The sequence below is a fragment of the Catharus ustulatus genome, chromosome 6 (assembly GCF_009819885.2).
Source record: "Catharus ustulatus isolate bCatUst1 chromosome 6, bCatUst1.pri.v2, whole genome shotgun sequence".
Classification (NCBI taxonomy): Eukaryota; Metazoa; Chordata; class Aves; order Passeriformes; family Turdidae; genus Catharus; species Catharus ustulatus.
In genome coordinates, this window is record NC_046226.1 from 56,150,228 (window position 1) to 56,174,859 (window position 24,632).

Genomic DNA, 24,632 nt, shown 5'->3' on the forward strand with positions numbered 1-24,632 from the left:
GGGGCGGTGCTGACGGGAGAGGGGGGCCAGCGAGCCCGGCGGCGGCGGCGGCAGCACCACCCGGCCAGCCCCGCCGAGCCGTGGCGCTGAGCTGGGCCACCCGGCCCCGTCGGCAACCATGAGCGGGCCGAGCCTTCCTGGCCCCGCCCCGAGCCAGTAAAGCCCGCTATGCCGCGATCCTGTTACTAATTGGCCAATTTGTGAAAGCTGCGCACGGATTCTCGCGACGAACGAAAGTGCGGCTAATATTCGGGGTGCGGCTTATCTATTGACAAAGACAGCAACATTGTCGAGGCACCGGGGGTGCGGCTTATAATCCGTGCGGCTTGTATTCGTGAAACTACTGTACTTTGGTTACAGAATGGTTCAGTAATCCATTAAATTACATGGGTATTTGTACAATTAGTTAAATTAATCTTGCAGACCTACTAAATTAAAAATAACTACTATGTTAAAAAAATTAAATCCACAATACTATCCCTTCTTTGCTGTTATTTTATTAGATTGAAAGATATCCTGACTTTACCCTCCTTGAAATCCACAGCTAAACACCAATTCAGTTGAAGCAGTAGTTCAAAAGAATGCTCAGCTTGAAATAATTAACAAGAAAGTTTGAATAGTTTCCAATATTAGTCACCATAAAGTTTTGACAGTAAACACGTGATAGAATTTTTTTTAAAAAAATTGTTTCACCTCATCAGAAATTTACACCCATGATAGAACTGACTCTACTATAACATCAAAAACTGCCCAATACAGAAGTTACTTCTGATGTAGCAATAATAATGAAAATATTTCTGAATTTTTAAAAGCACCACAGTCACTTGAGCTAAGCACCACTGAGGACAAAAGCAGCAGTTCTGCAAGATGAAAAGAGCATTTTCTAACAGCAATCTACAAAAACCCATACACTGCTGTATGTTTATATAAAATTGCAGTAAAATTTCTCCCTCCACTGACTTGTTTTTCCAACAGATTTCACATGAAACCATGAAATTATGGTATTCTTGAAAAGGGGAACTGTTCATTAATCTTCCAGAAATGTTTAGAAAGTGATGGTTACATGCAAGTAGCCTCCTAGATTTAGGAAGGAAAGCTGAGAACTGAAAAGGCAAAAGGGGAACAGCAGAGTTGAGAGCTGGGATGATTCCTCTCAGCCACAAACTCGGGTCTAACACTTTGCAGGTCATGTGAGTGGTTAATGGCCTCCATTAATGTAGCAGACCCGACACAGAGGATGAGAAGCCACAATTATTACAGTAAAAAACAAAGGACAATTTTTGCCTGCAGCACACGATTTAACACGGGCAGCAGCAAAGGTTGGAAACTTCTCCTTTCTGATTTTCATCATTGTAACAGAACTATATTAACACGTGTAACATTTTCGTTTCTATCCCTCAGTAATTACCAGCACCAATTACCATACCAAGAGTCATACAGTCATTACCTTATAATGAGCAGTGAAATGGAAGGATTTACCACCACTGTTTGAAAGGGTATAAACAGTAACTACAATGTTTAAGGATACAGGAACATCTGTAAAAGGTACAGCATCATTGTGTCACGCTTGGGACAACAACCACCATGCCAGCAAGCACAAGGATGTCAACAGTTAACCAACACCCGAGAGCAGCCCCTGCTTTGCCTAAGAACCAAACCCTTCTCTCAACATGTTCAAAGTACAGCTGTATTATTTTTAACTCAAATGGATAAAGCCCAGAGTTCTGCAAACACCAATCACCTTTTCTAACCATGCCCCTTACGTAACAAACCTAGCACTGCAGGACACGTGCATCCTCCACCAGGCACTAATTAGGAACTCCCAGCAGGACCGAAAGAAAAGCCCTCAAAAAACCAGATCCAAACTTTTCAAAAATAACTAAACAGGTTGAGCAACACAGTCAGACTTCTATACTGCCATCACAACTCAGCATGCATTCACAAGGTAGCAGTCTTCAAATTTTTAAATCCAAGTCCATAATAGTGTCAGAATGATCTGTATGGAATCCATAGAATCCCAGAGTGGTTTGGGTTGGTAGAGACCTTAAAGACTACCCAGCTCCAAACCCCTGTCACGGGCAGGGACACCTCCCACTAGACCAGGTATTAATTCTTAAGTACATGAATGAATCAGGCAATTAAGAAATAGCATTTAAAAAGCACTAGTTGCAGAAAAAAGTCCATTAACTTCTATTCTACAAAAAGATGTAGATGCCATTCCACGTTTATGCTAAGCCAGGGAAACTCCAGAAACTGGGAAAGCACACTGGAGGGAAAGGGCTTCCCTGCTTTCCTTGCTTTTGCATCTTTCTCAAAGTGAGCAAGCACCAACAGATCCTTCAGGATAAATTCATCTTCTCCCAAGACAACCTCTTGAGACTCTTCAGTAAATCAAACATACAATAAAGCCAACAACACACCACAAAGAACACAAAAATCACGGAAAATCCCTCCCTTCCCACACATCCATACCTGTGGAAGTGCAGTATTGAGCTGCCTCTGCAAGGAATCCCTCTCATGGCCAACCTCATGCAGCTTGCCCTGGGTGAGTGCGAGCGTCTCCTGAGTTTCTCGGAGCGTTTCCAGCAGGCGATCCCTTTCTTCCAGCATGGACACCATTAACTGCTCAAAGTGGGAATCAGCATCTGACTGCAAAGGGGAACCTGAACCGTGGCTTCCATTTCCCCCAGCGGGAATCTCGGCCTCACTGATGGTTGGCATCACCTCACACATCATCTTGAAACAAAACGAGACACAACAAAGGCCAGAAATTTCGGTCACACCAATCTAAACAGGAACTTCGAGCGCTGCCCATAATACCCACTTAGCTCTCCCCACGATAGCATCAGCAAAGGTTGCCAGCACCTTGGTGTTTGCCACTATTTAATTAAGAGTGGAGAAAAGGTACACAGTTAACTTAACCAAGGCTCCGCTTCATAATGAGAATCTTGTGACTTCTTGCAAAACCAGATTTTTGCAGCTACGTCTCAAACTGTGACCTCATTTTAATGGATTTATGTTTTTGTGGGGAGTAAACTGCTGCCGAGATCTTTAAAAAAAAAAAAAGAAAGATAAAGCATGCAGCCTGACACCAAAAATTATACACTTCACCCAGTAACTGATTATACTGCACATTTTGGGAACCATTATCTGCTTCTTCCACTGCTTCAAATGTACAAAGATTGCATCTACAACATTGCTTTGAGCTTGTGTTGACTGTAGAAGGTTTATGGTGGTGAAAGTGATGTATGGTAAATGAGTGGTAAATCCAAACAATCCAATTCGGGAGATAAAAACATATAAAGGAAGATAAAAAGAAAAAAAAATCATTATGAAGTAGTAGCAGCTGTCAATGCGGACAGCAAAAGCAAAGGTAGGCAAAAATAATTAAAGAGGATGAATACAGTTAATGCAAATGAGGGCACTGCACTACTGGAAGTGAGGACACTAAACTGGGAGCACCTTTGAGAGACCCTAACAGATCCCTACCCAGGCTAAGGCACCAACGTTTTAAAAAGCATGGAAAAAACCCACTCGTGTAATTACTGCACAGTGAACCAACAAAAAAGTCCTTCAGGCAACTTCTCTCAAAAGCACAAACCTACAGGAACTTAAGGCAAAATCGGGAAAAGTAGCTCTCCCCAACCTCTCACGTACCACAAACTTTGTTCTCAGCCTTAAGTTTTACACTCATATCTGAAAATTTTAAAAGAACAATTAATTCTGAGTTTTACTGTGGGTCCTCTCAATCCCCTGAAAGACTTGGAACAGTCTGAAGTGCTTTGTAACATTCTCATGTATGATTACTATAAGCCCTGAATTTTCACCACTACGTTATTTACCTTGCTCAATAAAACGAAAAGGCTTGGAAAACAGGCCCCAGGTTTCCTGCAGCACCAGTTCTTCTCTGTTTTAGCAGTTTTCTGTTAACCCCCAAAACCTTTTGGATTGCAAAGCATCCATCCAGCTCCAGTCCAATGCCCGTTTAATCGAAACACATGGGAAAATAAAATAATCCTGCCGAGGAAAGAGCAGATCCAGAAAAAAGCAGCAGCTTCAGCTAACTCGCCAAGTCCCCGGCACAGAAGAATGTGAAAATAAACTGTCTCAGCTTCCCATCCCTCTATTACTGGCCCATAGGTCCTGCAACAGCTGGGATGGAGGAATCATGTGCTGACGAAAAAAAAAAAAATGTAGTCCGATGCAGAGGTGCGAGAGGCTTCAATAGTCCATCGCTCATAAATTCCACTCAGGTCACAATCGCATTATTAAACAGAGTACGGACAGCAGGGGAAAACAGCACGAGCCTTCTTGTAGAGGATTTGGAAAAGCCTCCCTTCTTTTCTCTTCTGTTAATTCCAACGGGAAGCTCTCCTTCCAGTTCCCCGGGTCTTAGTTCAAACATTTATAATCCCAAGAGCAAGGCGCTGGCGTCGCTTTGGAAGGCGAGCAGGGAGCGAGACCTGTTGTTCCCTCGGCACTATCCCGCAGACGATGCTCCGCAAGCGAGAGCGGGGAAAGAAGAAAGGACCCGGCAGCTCCGGGGGCACCAGCCCGGTCCCGGCCGCGGGCCCGGCTAACAAAGCTGGGGCGGCAGACGCGGGGCCGGCTCTCCCGTTCGTTCCCCCGCCCGCTCGGGGAGCACCGGGCCGGGCCTCCCTCCTCGCCTGGCTCGCTCCCCGCCGGAGGCCCCAGCGGCGCCGGGAGCGCGGCCGGCCCGGGCCCCGCGCAGCCCCTGCGGAGCGCGCCCGCCCTCGCTCCGGCCCCTACCGAGCGGCGGCGGCTCCGCCGAGCCCGGACGGTCCCCTCGGGCCGGGCCCAGCTCCGCCCGCCGCCGCCTCCACGTCCGTGGTGGCGGGCGCGGGGTCGGCTGAGGCCGGGTGGGTGGTGCCGGCCGCCCGGCGGTGCCACCACGGCCTCAGGGAGCGGCAGAAGCGCTGCGCGCCCGCAGACCCGCGATCGCCGCCGCGGCCCCGCCGCTGCCGGCCCTCCTCGCCGCCTCCTCCCGCCGCTCCCGGCGCGCTCCGCGGCCCCGCATAAATCAGTGCGGCGCCCACAATGCACCGCGCGGGGCGGCGCGGCTGCTCCTGCCCCGCTCCGCGCCGCCGGGGCCGCGGGTTCGAGACCCGCTGGGCGCTGCCCGCTCTGTGAGCGATACTACCGCCGCCCACGCTGCGCTCACCCGAGGAAAGGACGGGAGAGCCGCAGCGGAGCCCCGGGCGGGAGGCGTGCTCGCTGAGGACTGGGAACAGGGCAGGGCTGGAGTGGCCCCGCAGTCGCAGCCCGTGCCGGGGCCTACGTTGGGGGGGCGGCATCACCCCCCGGCTGCCCCTGCCCGCTCCAGAGCCGTGACCTGCTCTGGACACCTCGGCTCCAAAGGCCACGGAGGGGCTGGAGCTGGGAAAGGGGCTGGAGCACCAGGGGAGGCTGAGGGAGCTGGGGGGCTCAGCCTGGACAAAAGCAGGGCACATTATCATTTATCACTCTGTGCAGCTCCCTGAGAGGAGGTTGTGGCAAAGTTGGTCTCTTTGCCCAGACAACAAGCGACTGGACAAGAGGACGTAGTCTTGAGCTGCCAGGGGATGTTTAGGACGGCCATTAGGAAGAATTTCTTCACAGGAAGGGTGATCAGACATTGGAACGAACTACCCAGACAGATACTGGAGCCACCATCCCTGGAAGTGTCTAAGGAAAGGCTGGAGGTGGCACTCACTGCCATGGCCTGGTCCACACCATGTTGTTTGCTCATGGACCGCACTCAATGACCCCAGAGGACTTTTCCAACCTAATCTGTTCTGTGGAGCAGGGCCACCAGGTCCCCAGCACAACTAGGGGTGACTGCACTGACATAGCCTGTTCTCCACAGGAAACTGGGTTTGGATACATTGACTACTGTTTTTCCAAAACACCATAGAAACGTTTTTCCTCTTGCATTTCTATTGCTTTTACTCTCTTCCTGAAGCCTTCACCATGCCCATGAGCTGAGAGCTGAAGTCTGCTGGCAAAGCTTAGAAAACTTCTCCCTTCATATTTGTATTACCACCCTGAATAAAGTATTTGCATTTTGAACCCTATCGTTGCTTTCACAGTAGAAAGTTCTAAAAAGGCATCAAGGGCCCTTTAGGAAGACAGAGGCAACTCATGCCAAAAAATGGCAGTCCCTGCACAGAAGGTTCTGCAGATTTGTGGCTGGATCATGTGGATTAATTTGTAAACACAACATCTCCACACCAAGCACTGGATAGAAATGATCACTAATGAGTCAATCTTCCTTTCCCCACATATGAAATTATTTTACAAGTTTACTACATTGTGCTCTTTCCCTTTGGTATCTGAGCCTTTAGAGTGAATTCAAGTCACATTTTTTAAGCTTTCCCTGCACAGCCATGAGGTCTAGATTACTTTTTTTTTTCCCCCTCCTGAAGTTTCTGGTGTAATCCCATGACTCTGGGAGCTGGATCTTCGAGGAAAAAGCCAAATATGGTGAGGCACATGCAAATAATGATTTCTGCCAAATATTGATCAGCACAGATTTAACGCTGAATATCTGAATAACTCAGGTCTGAATTTCAATGTAGGAAGACTAGCAAAAAGATTACAAAATGAATTGGTGTGAATTAACCTGTACATAGGTAAATGCTTTTACTTATAGCTTTGATCCAGATTTTCAGTGGATGAAGACAAATTCAGGCTAAGCAGGTGCCAGGGCAGCATCTTCAAAATAATTTGCTCCAGCAAAGCCAAAACAAGGCTGGAAAATAAAGTGTAATTTATGGCTGTGTGAAAAAACACCATTCCACTTCAACTCATCACATATATAAAATGAAAATTAATAATGTTGGTAGAAAGGCTGATTTGGCCTGATTTGATCTGTGTTTAACATGTGATCAAATGGAGACTTTGTGGATGAAAGGGCAAAAAGCTAAAGACTGTAACGGGCACAGGGAGAGTTGATAATCTCTCTCAAACTGGACACTGTAATATATCCAGTCAGATTAATTGATCTCAGAACCGGGTCATGTGAAATAAATTAATAAGTGAACCTCGGTATTCATGTAGATCCTAAAACGTGGAATAACATTTTTCTCTCAGTCTGGGATGCCTTGGAATGTGTCTTTCTTTTGAAATTAAGTTTTGCTTTGTCCTTAAATGGTTAAAACCAAAAAATGAAGATTTGTACCATGCTGTAATCCTACTTCATTATGAAAGCGAGGAACCTACCACACAGTCCTGAACTGAGAATAAATATGGATGAGATCCATATATTAATTTTCTCTTCACTCAGTTTGTTAACAAGGCACAGACATTCACATGCAGCTTGCTCAGCTCCTCACTGCTGTGGCTGGATTTCCCATCTAAGAGGCAGGAGGTTTTAGCTGCAGACCCTCCTCAGCCTCAAGGAGTTGTCACCTTTATCTGTCACCTTCAAATCACTCACCTTCAAATCACTCAGTACACAAGTTTCAGAGGAGGGTGGAAATGCCAGTGGTTAGGCACTTTCTTGAGAAATGAGTTTCAGTCTCAGGGTTCCCATAGCCTATAAATGTCTGCTATATGAGAAGGAGGCACTGCAAAGAAACAGGTATTTATTCATGCCCAAAAGGATGGCTTAGTCCGGGAGAGAACCTACATCCAGAATACCCTAGCTAAGGCATCTGCCTCCCACGTGGCATGCTGCAAATACCTTCCCTAGGCACCAGCTGTGAATGCCACACAGAGCCCAGACTGGGATACAGCAGAGTTTCTGAGGTGCCCCAAAAAACGTTTCAAATGCCTGACTTTAAAGCCAATAACTACTCCCATGTGCAGTCCACCAAAGCTGGGACCAGAGCAGTGGGGAAGGCCAGGACTTGAAATTCTAGAGAAATAAAGAGAATAACCAAATCTTTGCATAATGCTCTGCACTGCACAAAATACACATGAGATGATAAAGTCAGAACTCCCAGGCTCTGGAAATACCAAAATATTTCTCAGTCCTATTTACTTTGTAGTACAAGGGAAACAGTTTCCTTTTTTTTTTTTTTCCCTTCCTCCTGGGCACGTAACCCAGAATGTACCATCCAACATGAAGAGCACCAGGAGCTCAGATCTTTTTAATTAAATGAGTGTGATGTCTCTTTTGTAAGTTCAGCAAGAGGTCTGGCTCCCTGTCCTTGTCATTTAGTGAGATGTAACACTTGTGGATGTGTCTGGAAAGAGCCCCACATACCTCAGCTGACAGCAAAGTAATCAGTCCAGAGACCCAGGTTAAATCTCTCTCCACTCTTTGCACCTCAAAACCCACACGCTGAAATTCAAACAAAGGCTGTTAAAAACAGGGAGGGGGTGTGGGGGGGAAGGTTTCCTTTCCTGTCACATGATAAACTAGATCCTGATGTTTATCCAAGCCCAGCAAAGCAGGCAGCCCTTCCTGCCAGGCGCTGCCGGGGCGAGGTGCGGGGTCGGGCCGGAGCTCCGTGCCCGTGCGCTCTGAGCACAAACACCTGCTGAGGGCTGCACGCTTCATCTCTGCCGAAATTCCCTTTGTGAGCATCAGAGCCACCCCACGCTAGCGCAAAACCTCTGCTGAAAATAGTCCAAGATCGCCTACGCGGTTTTTTTCCCCCCTCCCGAGCTGAGCTCCTTGTCCTTCACAGATGACTTAATGATTTAACAGCAAAGTGCATTTCGAACACATTTCAGGCATTTCATACAGAAATGAATAGATGCAAGAGCAGGATTTTTGCCAGCAGCACTGATTATCCTTTTGTCAGTAGACAGACGTGACCTGGACCATTCTGTTGCCATAAAAAATATCTCCAGAGGTTGCTAGACAGAGGAGACACTTTGCCTGAGGGAGAAGGAATGAGAGGGAAGAGGCTGGAAGGTGGCCTGTGGAGAAGAGGATGGAGGTAATTAATGGCTGTGAACCTGTATAAAGATAAGTGCACCAGTAAATGTGTCAGCCCTTGGGCGATGGAAGCCACGACTTCTACAAACCCCTTTACATCGGCATTTTATTTATGTAATGTGGGTCTACATGGATCTATGCTGGATTCAGGCAGGTATAAATCAAATGGGAATTGGCTGCTGTGGAACTGAAGAGGGTTTTTGACCTGGATTTAGGAAGAAAAGTCTCTACAAAGCAACTGCAGACATGGATAGGAATCTTAAAAGACCAGATGAACTTAGAGAATTTATTTTAGTAGCAATCATACCTATGTCAAGACCATAAATGTTTTTCAAATTTAGCTGTTACTCCTGCAACCAAAACCACATATTCTCACTCAAGTACAAACCTGCTGAACTCGAAAAGGCTTTCAGCTTAGTTTCAGCTTCAGTTGTGCAATTGGCAGTTCAGAATTATTGCACCTGCTGTCTTTTTTGTATGGATTTACAGCGGCAGAAATCCCCTTGAGCTAGAAAGAATTTCTAAAGCCAAGTATCATTTATTTCAATCAGAAATTAAATACACCCCTAATATCCAATTCAAACACAGTACATTCCCTTAGTGTAGATTGATTTCAGCAGGTCTTCAGATAGTTTATAGCTGTAAGGAAAGGTATGGAGCTAAAAGTGCATTCAGTTGCAAGTTCAGAGCAACAGAGTTGCACATTATTTAGTTACGCATTTTTTAAAAGATAATGTTTTTTGGAAAGGCGTATTCATGTGACATAGCTGTGAATAATATTGGAAGAAGAAACTGAAGGTTTCAGAACCAGCTGTGATAATGCAGCTCCTGCCTAACTAGAGCAGGTCTGGATACATTCCATCTGGCTGACCACCTACAGCATTTACCCTGGGTTGCCTCTGTAATCAGTGGAGCAAGAGAGCCACTCCATGGGAGGAGTGATTCAGACCTTTGGTGTGGTCCATGAATCATCTGCTCCAGGTGTCTGTCTGTTCTCATTGGCTCCAGAGGGAGCCCAGGGCAGCCGGACTCCTGCCTTGGGAGCAGAGTGAGATGAATCTGGATGTTGGATATATGTGGAATCAGCACAGCTTGTGGCTGTAGAAAAGCAAGGGAAATGGATGTGATTGTCCACAGAAATGAGCAGGGCTGTTCCTGGCTTCATTGCTGTGGATTTAGCAGCCCACGGTTTGTCTGTCTCAGTAATTTTAACTGGTCTGCAATTCAATTACTGTATTTGCAAGACTGGAGTCTAGAGCTTCAGAGCTATGGCAGCCTCTCAGGGTAGAGAATCATAGAAACACAGAATGGTTTGGGTCAGAAGGGACCTTAGAGATGATCCAGTTCCAACCCCCTGCCATGGGCAGGGACACCTTCAACTATCCCAGGCTGCTCCAATCCCTGTCCAGCCTGGCCCTGAACACCTGCAGGGGTGGGGAGTCCACAGCCTCTCTGGGTAACCCATGCCAGTGCCCTATCACCCTCACAGCAAAGAATTTATTTCTTATATCTAATCCTCTCCTCTCCCTCTCCCTCTCCCTCTCCCTCTCCTCTCCTCTCATCACTTCAATATTGAGGCTTCAGCTTTTAGAATGTTTTGAGACCTGGTAAGAGAAAAATTAAAACACTGCATTATTTTACTAATATATTTAATAAACTTTATAAATAGTCCAACTACAGGAAAACAAGAAGGATTTGCATGTGAAGTAACAGTTCTGTTCCTGTAAATCAGTGTTTGAAGGAAAAAGGTTTTTTTTTCTGCTTTGTCTGCTATGCAAAGGCTCCTACTCTTTCAAGTGGCTTTGGAGTAGGCACTAAGCAAAGTGGATTTATGATTTATATATACTCAGTGTCCTCTACTATCAGTCCTTCATAGTGTAGTAAAGCACATAAAAGCATTTGAAAAATAAAGAGACCTCAAATAGCTCTTAAGCCTATTTTTACTCCTTACCTGACTAGATTTCAAGTGATAACACACCTTTCATTATTTGCACATTGCCTGCATGAAATTGTTTGTGGCAATCACAACATTTATTCAAATGCACACTGAATTGAAGCACTAACCTGTGTGTGTGAAGATAATGTTGGGAAGGTATTAGTTCCAAATCATATGTGTGTGACAAGGCTGAAGGATTTTTTGTGCAACCAGCTTCACCTTACAGGCAAATGAAAATGCAAATAATGCTTTCAGTGAATCACCACTTTATGCAGGAGTTAAAATGTTTATTTTCACCATTTTAGAATTCCCTACTGTCTTCACAGTATTTATAGGAATATTAATTTGCTAAAATGAATTGGCTGAGACTTGGTGACTGAAAACCAAGATAGCCTGAAAATAAAGTCATAAAGCAAACTGCAACAGATAAAAATTATAAAAACTATGGACACTTGCAATGGCAACAGTTTGTTTGGCAAAACACCATCTCCAGTTTCAAGTTGAACCTAAGGCTCAGATGAAACTGTCTGCCAATAGGTACATTGTATTAAAGTGCTGTCAAAGTTCAGCTTCCAATATTATTTCCTGTTCTGACTAGTAGCAATTCTGCCTAGACAACCAGGTCATTTCAGACTAAATTTTACCTTTGGCATTTGGAGAAGGTTACTATGCTAGGATCTGACACAGAAAATGAGCATAGGTATAAGCCAGCTAATGCTAACCATTGAGCTCAGACCACCTAGCAGCAGCCTAAAGCAGCAGAGTGACATTTAAAAGCAATCACAGTCAAAAAAATACCTTCAGGGAAATCAGACAATACTTCAGAAAAAGCAGCTCTACATTCGCCAGAGGAAAAAAACCCAAGACCTTTGGGAACAGTGCTCAAGCTGACTTGAAATAAGTATCAAGAAAAATAATGGAAATATAGAAAATGGGGCTTCCTTTTTAGTAAATTCCTCACCCTCTTGCTTCTCTATTGGTCTGACCTTACCCAGTATTATTCCTGTATTGTGAGTGGTCTCATCCTTAGTTTTTGAAGAAAACATCATAACTTTGAGCTAATTCCCTGCAAATCCATAAACCCAGAGCACACAGCACACAGCCTGGGTGAGACATGCTGTGGAGAGGAGATTCTCATGGAGAAGGAAGGGTCCTCTCTAACACCAACAGAAGCAGGAGCTGCCTTTGCATTGCCTTGCTTTTATGGGTTATCCCAACTGCTGGACTCTCAGTGCCCTAAAGCAAGGCAGTTTTAGGATTCCTGTCTGAAATTTTAATTTTAGTGCTGCCATGATATCCTAGTTTTGAGATTAATGTTTTTAGGATGCTTAAGTCCTTATGGAACCACCTGTTATTTTAATAAAGAATAAAAGCACAGTGAAGCCTTGCATCCCTTCTTGGCTGGTAGAGTGTCTGTCACTAATCTGGCCCAATTTACCTTCCCTCGACACAGAAATCTCTGTAACACTTATGGTCAGCTCACACGGCCTCCTCCAGCTGGAGTCAGGCTTTGTGTGTGCAGCTTGTGCTGCTCAACCCATCCCCGTGGGTCACTCTGAGTTCAGGCCCCAGGAATGGCTTTATCTGCACCTGAGGTTTCATCCAGCGCGTCCTCAGCTGCCATTGAGGTCTCCACGTGTCGTCTTTTGACTCGGCTACCAACAAAAGGTTTGTCCCTGCCTTGTGCCAGATAACCCTCTTAGTCACTCAAGTGTTCCTTTTCCCTCTTTCTGTTTGCTTGAATGCCTTGTTCCTTTGCACAGAGGTATTTACACAGCTTTTGTTAAATTACAATTAATTAAGGCTAGCTGTTACTAAATAAATAGTCATTTACTGTAAGTATCTAGCTGCAGAAGGTAAGGTGTGTACAAGACATGGTGTGTAACTTGGGAAAGAAAAACACACAAGAGAAAAAGGTAAGAAAGGTTGGTTTTCCCTGCTCTTGGCTAGGAATCATAATTTCTAGGAAGGTGGACAACAGCTGAACAAACCTTGTCATTGTCTTACACTAATCCTTAAATGAAGTGAGAATAATACACGTAAGATATGAAAGGGAATAACTTATAATAGAAGAAACAGCAGCCCTGATATTGTTCATCTGCGCTGTAACAAGCAGGGGAGTTGATTTATTTTGCAGCTAAATTCCCTGTTCTCCTGAACACAGTTCATATTAAAGACCCTTTGACCACACCATCTGTTTGCATTGTAATCCACAACTAAAAGAGTCAACAGAAATATTGACTCACAAGCTGGTTCTAGCTTAGGTCTGCGAGTTAAGCTCCCACAACACACATAAGCTCTTGCACAAAGAGCTACAGGAGCACTCCTCACCTTTTCCTTTCGTGTTACAATCAATCATCCAGCACTCCAAACAAAGGTCAGGTCCTCCCCAAATGCAAACAATATCTTCCCTTTGTCTCTCAAACAATTTTAAATAACAATGCCTAAAACTTCCAGGAATCATTAGCATTTCTTTATGCACAAAAGGGAATTATTAAGTCTAGGCAAGGTGAGATTAATCTGGCAGTTTCAGTCTGGTGAAGTGCTGCCCTCACCACAAAAGCCATCGAGGAACTTGGCACTAACTTGCTCTTTGTACTTTTTAACTGTGAAGCCAAAGGCTAGAGTGGCAGGGACTCACCTGCCTGGTGCTGGAATCATTTAGGGCACTGGAAATGCACAAAGCAGAGTGAGAGAAGGACTCTTACTTTGGCCACGTATAATTTCTAATTTTTTTTGTTAGATAATTTCCTCGGTGTCTCCAGCTGCTGCCTGCAAAAGCAGAAGCAGTAGGGAAGAGAACAGAAGGTAATTTCAGCATCACAGGTTTTGCATTGACCCAAAACACCAGACTGAAGGAAAATGCTGAAAATCACAGAAACTGATGTAATTTACATCAGGAATTACACCAGTTCTTGCATTTAAACTTGTGAGAATAAAACAATGACTCAAAATCACTCCTGATCCTGGAGATGCAGCAGCTGGCTCTGAATTTTTACTTATTATTAATGAGTTGGCCCAGAAATACCACCTTTGTTTCTAACAGAATTAGGCTGCTCTTGGAGATTGCCATAGTGACATATTTCCTTACAGATACAGTATAGAGCATACAAGGGACAGACAGAAGGTGGAGAAGTAGTATTGAGAAATAGCCATGTCAGGAAAATCTTGTTTTCCAGATTGTATCAAATAACTTTACTGAAGGGTGTCTGTGGTATGCATATGGAAATACACACTGTACACACACAGATATGTGCATATACACACACACAAGCATATGTAATTTTCATGTCCAATACTTTCTTTCTCTCCTGTAATTAAATGTACAGTTTCCTTTCATCAAAACAACACGGCACCAGTTTGATTTTAATAAATCTTTCAGCCATGTACAAACAGTGAGGTTCCTTGCATGAATATTCAGCATTTACCTGTCACATGCTCATGGATATTTAGCAAATAAAGGAATATTCAGCCACAAGCGATACAACAAAAAGTTCTGCAGTACCAGATTTTTGCTGTAAACAGAATCATCAAATTTTATGCCAGCCAAAACCGTGATAATTTAAATTTTTATCTGTCAAATCCAGCAGTGCTTTGCTGGATTGGGTTGTTTTATCCTGTCAAGGCCAGAATGTTTAGTAACAGCAATGGGGATGGTTCCTGCCTCGTTTTCAATGCTCATGGAGATAGCATGTCTCAGCTGCAGAAAAGCCTCTGTATCCAGACACCAGCTAGGTCATAGCAAGGTTTCCAAGTGCACAAAGCAAGGGTTTTCAGCTCCAGGGTTCACTTTGGTTGCATGATTTAGAGACTTTTTTTGTCTGTCTTTAATAATGCCACCTTTGTAGTACCAAAATATACAGCTGAGAGAAGCTGGCAGCTCCCTGTGGCCTGCAACTCCCCCATTTCTTCTCCTTTCATGGGGGAAAAAAAATCAATAACCAAACCAGGAAGCTGCCAGTGCTGCTGGGACATCTGACATGATAATGTTGCCATAGCAGGATACTCCCTGACCTGCCTACAGGTACCATGGCAATTCCACCCCTGCCCATTTTTCCCTAGCTGAGGGACCCTATTTGAATGTGTTAAAAACCACTGGAATGGGCTGTCTGAATAACCAGGGGTGATTCAAGAACTGTGAGAGTCCTCCTCAAACCTCCAAGAAAACGAGTGTTTGTCCTCCCTCAGGCCTGTGTGTTGGAAATACTCAGCATTTAATGATGAGTTGGGGAATGAGTTTGTGGGAAGGAGATAAAGGATGAAAGCAACCTTTAAAAAGAGAAAATGGGACAAGCCTATGGGGTGCTCCAGGTACCCTTTAAATAAAAGAAACTGGGATCTGATTTCTCTATAATTCCTTCTCTAATTCCTCTGAATTAGCCTGTGGGAACTTCTCAGCCCTCACAAAACAAACTGAGCTCCCCACAAGCCAGACCCGAGGAACAGACATCAGACTTGCTAGTGAGGCCCCTTCTGGCAGAAGACCTGGCTCAAGCCTATTTGAATCATCCATTAGTAAAGAACCTCCAAAAAGAGTAAGTTCAACCTCCATTCCATCCAACCTGATAGTAATAAACCATAAACCAGTGAAAATACTAACCTAGGAAACGGACAAGCATTGTGTGTGAAGCAAACTCGGGATTTTCAAAGGTGTTGGTTGGCAATGAATTTGGTTAAGTAGCTGTGTGATGGCATCTTCTCTGAGACTGTTGGTCTAAATACCTCTGTAAACCTTAATTCACAAGAGTCAAATCTGCCTTTGGCTTTCAGGCTGTAAAATGATCTGGTCCTCTCACACTGCTCAGCGTCTTATCCAGTGGAAATGATTGCAGAAGAATCAGGAATGTCTGGAGCTGAGGATTTCCCTCTCTGATAAGGATTCCTGCCTCCATTCCCACTTTAAGGCAAAATAAGTGAAAGGAGAAGATATTCCTAGGTTGAAAATCATGATCCAGGTACCTTATGCGATACTCCAGCTGTTTTTAGTTACCCCCAGTGGCTGAAGGGAGCACAGGCATCACTTCAGGGATTATTTGGAACCTTGGCTAAGCACCTTCATTCCCCAGCATATTTATTTACTGGATGCAGGGTGGAAAAGGGTCCCATCCACAGAATTACTCTTACAATCAAAGGCCGTGTGTGGGGCCTCTTGCTCAGGTCTAGCATGAAAATAAGGGGTTTAAATTCTTCCTCAGCCACTGAGTTATGTGAGAAAAAGTTCAAACTCAGTCAGGGCTGAAGACCTTTAACCATGAAATTTCAGGAATTAAGGGGAAAAAATACTGCACAAAGTGCCTTATAAACACAGTCCTCTAAGAGACAGTGCAACATTTAATAGCCCTGAAAATTTACAGGCCAGATGTGGAATTTGATATTCTGATTTGAAGATTCAGACATAAAATTTTTCACATGAAGTTTTCTTGATTTTTTTTTTTTTTGTAAAAAGTAGAATATGGTTTACAGAAAATTGTATGAGCAGGTCCACAGTGAGTAACTTAATTAGGTGGTGTGTAACAGAGCTGCATGCAGCCGTTAGCTAGAAATGTGCACTTTGCTGGCTTTAGCTCTAATTAGTTTTAATTCATCTGCATATATATTAGCTGCTTCATGCACAAACGTGCAGCTACACGCACAAGCTGGAGCTTTACCATCCCAGCTGGAAACAGAAATGGAAGCACCATGTGGCAAACTGGTACTGAGGACAAAAAATATTAAATTTCTTAACATTTAGCTGCCCTCTCTCACATATCTTGTTCCAGGGAGAAGTGGAACTGAGGGAATTCTCCAAGAAGTCTCACTTCCATTCCTGCCCTCGGATTTTGGGTTCCTGGCGTGGTCAGAGTGGGGAGTGCAGCAAATCCCAGAATGAGTGAGCGTTTCCCAGCACAGTGCTGCAGCCACATGCCCCTGGACTGCTGAGACCTCGGATTGCCGTGGCAACCTCGGCTTTGGGGGGAATTCAGGCTATCCCGGCTTTCCCACGTTAGGGACTTCACAGCCAAGGAGCTGTGAATAAATTCTGCTTACGCTGAGCAGAACATAAATTAAACAATGTGGGATGTGAGGCACAGACCTGCCAGTGCTGCACCCTTTTAATTCACATTTTCTCTGCAATTTCTGTTCAAAATTTGGCAATATGCCTGGGAGTGACAGAAAGCACCTCTCAGGAGATGACTGGGAGGAAACAAAGATAACATTTAGCTTGATACTTAAAGACATTAATGGCAAGAATGGTTTTACAGTTTCATTTTTATGTCAAACCTTTCTCACACTTTTTATGTCAAACCTTTCTCACACTTTTTATGCTGTCTACAAAATCATACAAAAATCATCAGCTTTTGTATAGAAATTTAAACTTTGTACATCCCTTTTGCCACAGGTGGTGTGTACACTCACAGAACAGCTGCTACAACTCTTTCAGAATTTAGACCACAATAAGAAGGAATTGCTCACATTAAATTCTGAAAAGCATTTTTTTAAAAGTTAATACTCCTGCTGCGATCAATAGGATTAGCAGAATTAAGAAATGGAGAAGAAAACATTTTAAAAATCGTGAGCATTTTTAATGGCAAGATGATTGCTTTCTGTAGAAGTTCTCCCAAGCCAGGCTCACCTGTAAATAAAACACCTCCCACAGAAAGCCCCAGCTGGGTGCTTTTACATCTCCCACTACAATGGTCCAGTTTCATGTTTGTGTAACTTCACACAGCACCAGTGCCTGCTCTGAAGGCTTGAACATTATGCAGGAAATAAAAAATACCAGTCTGACAGCTTTTTGAAGCAGTCGGCAGAGATACAAAGTTGTTTTCCTTAGCAAAGGTACTTTTTTATTACCTTGTACTGGAGGTGTCTCAAAACCTCCCTTGGAGCTGTTGTTTTTTACAGAGCAGAGAACACACACTTCTCTTTGCTACAAGAGCTGGTTACTGTGAACGCTGCCTGGAGTTCTGTGACCTTCCCCAACACAGCACAGGAAACCAAAAAGAAAGGAGAGCTCAGCTGCCATCCACGCAGGAACTGTACACACACAGCACTTGGAAAAAGCTTTCAGCTTCCAAAACTGATCAAGTCAGAGAAATCACCGAATTCAAACTCAACTTCAGGGGTTTTTAATGATGCCTATTACATCATGTTTCACAAGAACAAGCCTGTTGTTTTCACTTCAGCCTGCTTTAAGAGAGGCATGTGTAATGCTCTCAGGAATGAGGCAGGAGCAGGAATGGTTCTGTGGATGGGACTTTTTAATGATTAAGAGTTGGTTCCATGTAGATTCCCACGCAGAGACCTGCGTGACTCTGCCTTTCCCAGCAGCTGAGTAAAGCCCTGCTTCCTCCTCTCCCTGAACCTACAGTTCCCAGCACACATACATTGCAACACACCCTGCTCCCGTGAAGCAATCCTCAGCTGTGACAGTTTTTATTGAAACAGATTCTCAAAAAGTTCCTGAACCTCTACTCACAAGTCCTTCCCCCACCCCTCAGCTCACCCCCACCATTCCTATTTTTATGATTGAAACAGTGAGCTAATTTCTCTCAGTTCCACCAGAGCACCAAAACAGTGTCAGAGAAAAGCAATAAATCAAGGAGGGAAGAAAACCTAGACAAATATTTGTGCTGGAACACATTCTAAGGATATATGTGATTCATGCAGAAGAAGAAGGGCACAAGGCAGTGATTAGAAATAAATTTGAATTGAAAAATACTCAGCCAAAAAGCCTGAATTAAGAACATGCTGAGCACCAGAGAGAGCTTGGAGCCACAGTCAGTGTTATTAAGCTTTCTGCATTAAACAATTAAATGAAGCAATTAGATTTCAGAAAGGAGACAATTATTTCAGGAATGAAACAAAGGCTGGAGGAAATGCAGCTGCCTGAGCGTGGAGAATGAAGAAAAGGAAACCAAAGCATTGCATCTGAAATGTTTACAACAACCAATTAGTGAAAGAGGATTTTTAATTAATGGTCTAGAAAACTTTTTTTAACCCAGTAATGAAAAGAATGCAATATTGGAAAAGAAAACCACCTCAACATGTGATTATAATTGATATCTTCAAAAATCATAGGCAATGGCAAGCAAGTGCTGAAAGGGACTGAGAAGTGACATGGAAAAACAACCCTCTGAGATGAGAATTCTCCCCAGAGGCACTCTTAACTCTGCACATGTTTTGATGTGCTGTTTTCTCAAGGCTGTGAGCAAAGATTACTCTCAGGAGACCAAAAGGAAAAAGGTTTGAGTAATTCCTCACAGGCAGATACTCTTGCACAGCATCCTGAAGGATTTGATAAAATGGGCAATTAAGTTATTTGTCTTACTCACTCACAGCTTTAAGTGCAGGCTGACACTCCACAGAGCACCCAAGCCTCTGTCAATTCATTCTGAGCACTAACTCTAAAAGCCTGACCAAGCTTAGACTAAACCAGAAGCTGGCTTTTAATTAATTATCAAACAAATATGACATCCTTACCCCAGCATGGCTAGCAGAGGAAAAGAGAAGGAAGCTCACCCACAGGCAGCCTGCTTCCCAAGCACACTGGGACTGAGTTTAGGCTCCTGAGGGCTGGCAGGGAACCTTTTTTTCCTTACACTTCCCTGAATGACAGCACTCAAATGTTGTAGACTGCGACTGTTTAGCACTTCTGAGAAACTCAATGACAAAACACTTAGCTTTTTGTCTTTAATGTCCCAAGAAGGGCACTGGTAACACAATGCCTGTTTAACACCACTCCTTGCTTCCAAACTGTCCTTAACATCCACTTTCTCCCAGTCAGAGATCTCACTGCAATCCCATCAAACAAGAAAAACCCCCACTTACTTTGTTTTTTTAACGAATTATTTTTAATTAAATGTAGACAGAATTATATAATATAAAAACTTTAATTACAAAAATATGTATATGAGTTCAAGGTGTTTAATTTGAAAATAAAAGATTGTCAATTGGATCAGAAAACATTCCCTTAAAAATTCCACTCTTTATCCCTCCTCCCTATAAAAAGATTTTGTTCCCTTCATTTCAGTTGATTTTGCTTTCACATAAAAATTTTAATCTCTCATAAAAATGGCATTAATTGGCTCTGAGGTATGGCACAGATTGATGCAGTCTAGGTCATTGCTTTCAGACACAGTTAAAAGGATGTATAAAATCCTTAAAGAAACAAGAGGCTTTTATCTCCTGAAACAGAATATTTCTTGTAGCTGATGAGTGCTTGGCTACAACCAACAGGTTATTCCAACTGGTTCCTAAAATATCCTGGCTGTATGCAGTAGGCAGTATACTCTTCCTATTCCACATAAATCTCCTTGGTGAAGCAGAAGACTTATTGAAAGTGGATAAGAAAAGCAGTTCAGCAGAGAGATTTGACTTGGAGCTGCTGCAGAGCTGTTTGAACACTCACGTAACTCATCCTGCTCACTTCCACTCCTCTGCTCTGCTCCCAGGGATTGCTCAGAGGCAGGAAGGAAAAACTGCAGGAGGAATCCTTTTCTGCAGAATGGTTACTCCTGGTGTCTATGAAACAAAAATCTCCAAAACACCTGAGCTGGTCATTCAGCTGAAGCTCAGCATCTCCTCCTGGGAGCCTGGAATTGACAACTGATACAAGTAAAGGGAGTAAGAACTTGGAGAACTCTGCTGAAGAGGCAGACAGGAAGCAACTCCAGTATTTCCCTCTGCTTGGATACAACCAGTGATACTTAATATAGCACAATTGGAAAGATATTGAGAATCAGCACACAGTCCTGGTTTGGGCAGGGAGGGACCTAAAAGATCATACAGTTCCAACCAATGACTCCTTCCACTCGACCAGGTTGCTCCAAGTCCCATTCAGCCTGGCCTTGAGCACTCCTATGAACAACAAGGAGAATCACTGAAGGGAAAAAACCCTTGGCTGAAATGATTTTTCTATCATGTGAACTTAAGGCAGTTTCCACTAATCACCATTAAGTATTCAAGCCTCACTGTTTGAGCAAGAGGCACCGGGTGCAATGAAAACTTGAAAACTGTCATTGTCACGATGTTTCTGCAGAGCAGTGACAGGTCATGTGCTGACACCCAGCCTTCACAGCAATAGCACCACATAAAAACAACTTGGGAAGAGCTGGAAGTCCCACAAGTGCAGCATCAATTAAACCTCTTCCAGTATCTAGCCAGGCACTTGGGAGATGTCTGCAGAAACGCAGGATCCTACAGCTGTAATGATTTCATGGGATTCTTCTCCCTGAGGCCTCTACAGCCCTGCATGTCCTGGACTGTGCAACTGTGCAATTTCTCCAGCCTCAGGTCAGGCATCGAGGCCACTGACTGAAGTGTGTTCCAGATGAAAGCTGAGAACTGAATCTGACACAGGTTCATGAATCCTGTTCCCTCTGTGAGCGGCTCACACCTTCCAGCACACATGAGCAGCCTCTGTGACAGAGGTCACCGAAGGATTTTCAGCACGGAGCCCCACAGCAGTCACAGCTTTGAAAAGAGGCTGTGTAAACATCTGTGAGACACACGGTCTCTTGGACAGTTTCAGGAGAGCACTTCCTCTGGGATGCTGAAGGCACTTGGCACAGACATTTGATTTCATTTTCAAACCCAGGCGTGTTTTTTCCAAGAAAGCCACCACAATATTTAATGGCACTGCAGTGTGAGGTTACAATTGTCTTAATACCCTGTCACGGAGAGCAAATATATTTGACAAATTACCTAAGATATTGCCAACATCCAGCTGAAAGGATTGCTCCTTCTCCCTTTCACACTGTATTTATAATAGGCCACCAAAAAAAAAAAAAAAAAAAAAAAAAAAAAAAAAAAAATCCAACCTTCCCATGAAATTTTAAATTCCAGGTGCCTCAGAAGCATCCCATGGAGCAAAACAAATCTTTTCAGTTGAGTGGCAACAAAAGCATGAGAATTTCTACAAAATGGAATTCAGATCCTGTGAAAGTTAAAAAGTCTTGAAAGAAGCATCAAACTACAAAGTGTTCCCTGAAAGGAATCTGTTTCCATGTCAATCTTCACCTGAGCGCAAATTAACTTATTAAGGCACATAAATAAATGGCATGATAAGCAGTGATAATTATTTTGGTTCAGAAGAGGAGAAGGCGTTCTGACGTTTTTCCTTCGTAGTTTTACAGTCATTTCATTGACTTTTTTCATTCATAGCGTTAAAGGTATTTCATGTGGCTCCACGTTCAGCTGTGAGATCCTCTCTTCAACCTTGTCTGCCACCAAATTCAGGTTGCAGCTCCGGAGGGCTTTTATTAAGTCAGCCACCTTTGCATCCTTCCCCTTGCATACCTGCCACTCCCGAAGCGCCTGAACCAGCTGTTCATACAAATTGAATGGATGGGCTGCCACTATCCTGTCCAGCTTCACCTCTGCCATCCCAAGCTCTCGCATCAGCTTCTTCCACTCTCTCCCAACATGGTCACAGATGACATCAACAGCTGCTTTCAGGAGACCTGGAACAGCAGAAGCAGATCAAGTTAGCCACGGATTTACTAAGGAACACAATAAAACGTTTAGAAGTTGTTGGTTTTATTTCAGCAAAATGCCACTACTCTTGTTGCACTGCACAAACTGAGAGTTCTGTGGAAACCACCGGATAGGCTTGGAACCCCGGAAGATAAAAGAAAAGGAAGATTAAAAAGAGTGGCGGGAAATTCCACCTCGAAAAGAGGTTTGTGCACACATTTACTGGGGTTGCTGGGGAGTGATATAACACGGATATATCTATAGATATTAAACTATATATATAATAATCCACCTACGTTTTTCATGCCCATCTGGCTGATCACCAGGGGTATGAGGCTCTTCCTCTTCGAACTGCACCAGCTGTGACACCAAATCTCTCCTCCCGATGTGCTGCAGCAGCTTCCTCAGGAATTCCAGGTTGTAGTGCGCGATCAGCTGCTGCTCCATCAGGATGCTGAAGAGCTCCCGGCCGCTTTGCACCGCATCGAGCTTTCGCTTCCCAATTTTGTCCCTGCACAGGAACTTCATCTGGGAGAGCTCCGTGTCCGACAGGCCCGAGGAGATGGAGTTCAGCAGGCTCAGGAAAGGATTCACGGTGCCGGGACCCGCGGCCGGCAGAGGCCGCGCGCGGGGGATTTCGGCATCCTGTCCCAGCATTGCGGAGGGGAAATCCATTCCCGTTTGCTCGGAGCGATTCCCGGGAGCACGGAGCGGCCCCGCAGGACGAGCGCGGCCCGGCCCCGCCGCGATGGCCGCCACCCGCGCCCGGAACCCACGTGACCCGCGCCGTTCCCGCCCGCCGCCCGCTCCAAGATGGCGGCCGCGCCGCCGCCCGTGAGGGGTGGGGTGTGTGCGCTCGCTGCAGCCTGACATCGCGCTGGGGATGCGCTGCCCCAACCCTTCCCGAGGCGAACGGGCTTGTGTGGTGCTGCTGAGTGCAGAGCGTGTGCTGGGGCCGAGCTCGGCGCGGCCAGTGTCCTGCTGCAGGAGAAGCCCCGGTGCCTCAGCGCCTCAGCCCTGGTGCCTCAGCACCTCAGCCCTGGCCACTTCACAGAAATCACAATCACAGAATCACAGAGTTACAGAATCACTGAATCAATTCGTTTGGGAAAGACCTAGGGCATTACCCAGTCCAATCTATAACTGAGCACCACCAGAGCTCAACAGAGAGCCACATCCAGTCTTTTGTTAAAACACCTCCAGTCACTTCACCACCTCTCTGGGCAAGTCACTGCAATGTCTGATCACCCTTTCTGCAAAGGAATTCTTTCTATTATCCAACCTAAACCTCTCCTGGTGCAGCTTAGACTGTATCTTCTTGTCCTGTCCCTGTTCCCTGGGATAAGATCCCAAATCTCCCCCAGCTGTCCCCTCCTGTCAGGGAGTTGTGCAGAGCCACCAGGTCACCTCCTGAGCCTCCTTTTGTCCTTTTGTCCTCTTTTTGGCCTCTTTTTGTCCTTTTTGTCCCTTTCCCAGCTCCCTCAGCCCCTCCTGGGGCTCCAAACCCTTCTCCAGCCCCATTCCCTTCCCTGGACATGCTCCAGCCCCTCAAAGTCCTTCCTGAATCGAGGAACCCAGACCAGGACACGAGACTCAAGGTGTGACCTCACCCAAGCCTGAAGCTGGGGGAGCTGTACATTCCTGTTCAATACTGAATCATTAGACTTCTTGTGAACACCTACCCCTATTAATCTCTTAGGATTAATCTCTGTGGGGTTTTATTTTTTCAAATGGTGGAAAGAAAAGCAATACAAGGATGAAAGGTTCAGCCTGGGGATGAGGAGGCTCAGAGGGTACTTTTTTGCTCATGTAGACAGGAGGGAAAAAGGGATGGACAAGAGTAAAATCACCAGGGGAGGTTTAGGTGGGATAGTAGGAGAAGTTTATTTGCTGAAAGGGTGCACAGGCATTGGAACAGGCTGCCATGGGTAAATATTGGGCTCACCATCCCTGGAGGGATTCAGAAGATGCACAGATGTGGTGCTTTGAGATGTGCTGGTGGACTTGGTAGTGCTGGTTTAATGGCTGGACTCAATGATCTTCGAGGTCTTTTCCAACCTTAGTTGTCCAGTGGTTCTGATTCTATGAAGTGCTTTCTCCACCAAGAGCAAGAAGGGCCACAGCAGAGCCCTGCTCCCCAAGAGATGCCATTCCCATGGTTTTCCTGGCTGACAGCTGCCCAGGGAAGCAGGCTCTGCCCTCCCTATGTGGCCCCTGCTGTCCCCAGAGACTCCCAGCCTTTCCCTGGAAACACAAGGCATGCAGCCTGGCCTTTGTTCCTCACGAAGATTAATTGTGACACAAAGTACCTCCTGACCTTTAAAAGGGAAGAAATAGGGCAAATGTTAA

General features: G+C 44.9%; 2 protein-coding genes across 10 annotated transcripts in view; both read right to left on the bottom strand.

The window, feature by feature from the left end:
* The window catches only part of PPFIA1 (PTPRF interacting protein alpha 1), a 54,304-nt gene extending 49,640 nt beyond the window's left edge, over positions 1-4,664 (bottom strand). For 6 of the 9 annotated variants that reach the window (XM_033062011.2, XM_033062003.2, XM_033062005.2 and 3 more), the window contains exons 1-2: positions 3,843-4,664; positions 2,473-2,736 (exon numbers count right to left, since the gene is read on the bottom strand). In XM_033062011.2, the coding sequence (XP_032917902.1) occupies positions 2,473-2,736 (264 nt within the window). In that variant the 5' untranslated portion in view covers positions 3,843-4,664. The remainder of the gene's footprint in view (positions 1-2,472; positions 2,737-3,842) is intronic. The other 3 variants (XM_033062010.2, XM_033062009.2, XM_033062006.2) reach the window with 1 other exon arrangement.
* Positions 4,665-21,568: 16,904 nt separating this feature from the next.
* Positions 21,569-23,034, bottom strand: FADD (Fas associated via death domain). Its single transcript, XM_033063923.1, has 2 exons — positions 22,580-23,034; positions 21,569-22,270 (listed from the first exon to the last, which is right to left on the bottom strand). The coding sequence occupies exons 1-2, from the start codon at positions 22,956-22,958 to the stop codon at positions 21,966-21,968; spliced, it is 684 nt and encodes a 227-aa protein (XP_032919814.1). The 5' UTR covers positions 22,959-23,034; the 3' UTR covers positions 21,569-21,965.
* Between the last annotated feature and the right edge of the window lie 1,598 nt (positions 23,035-24,632).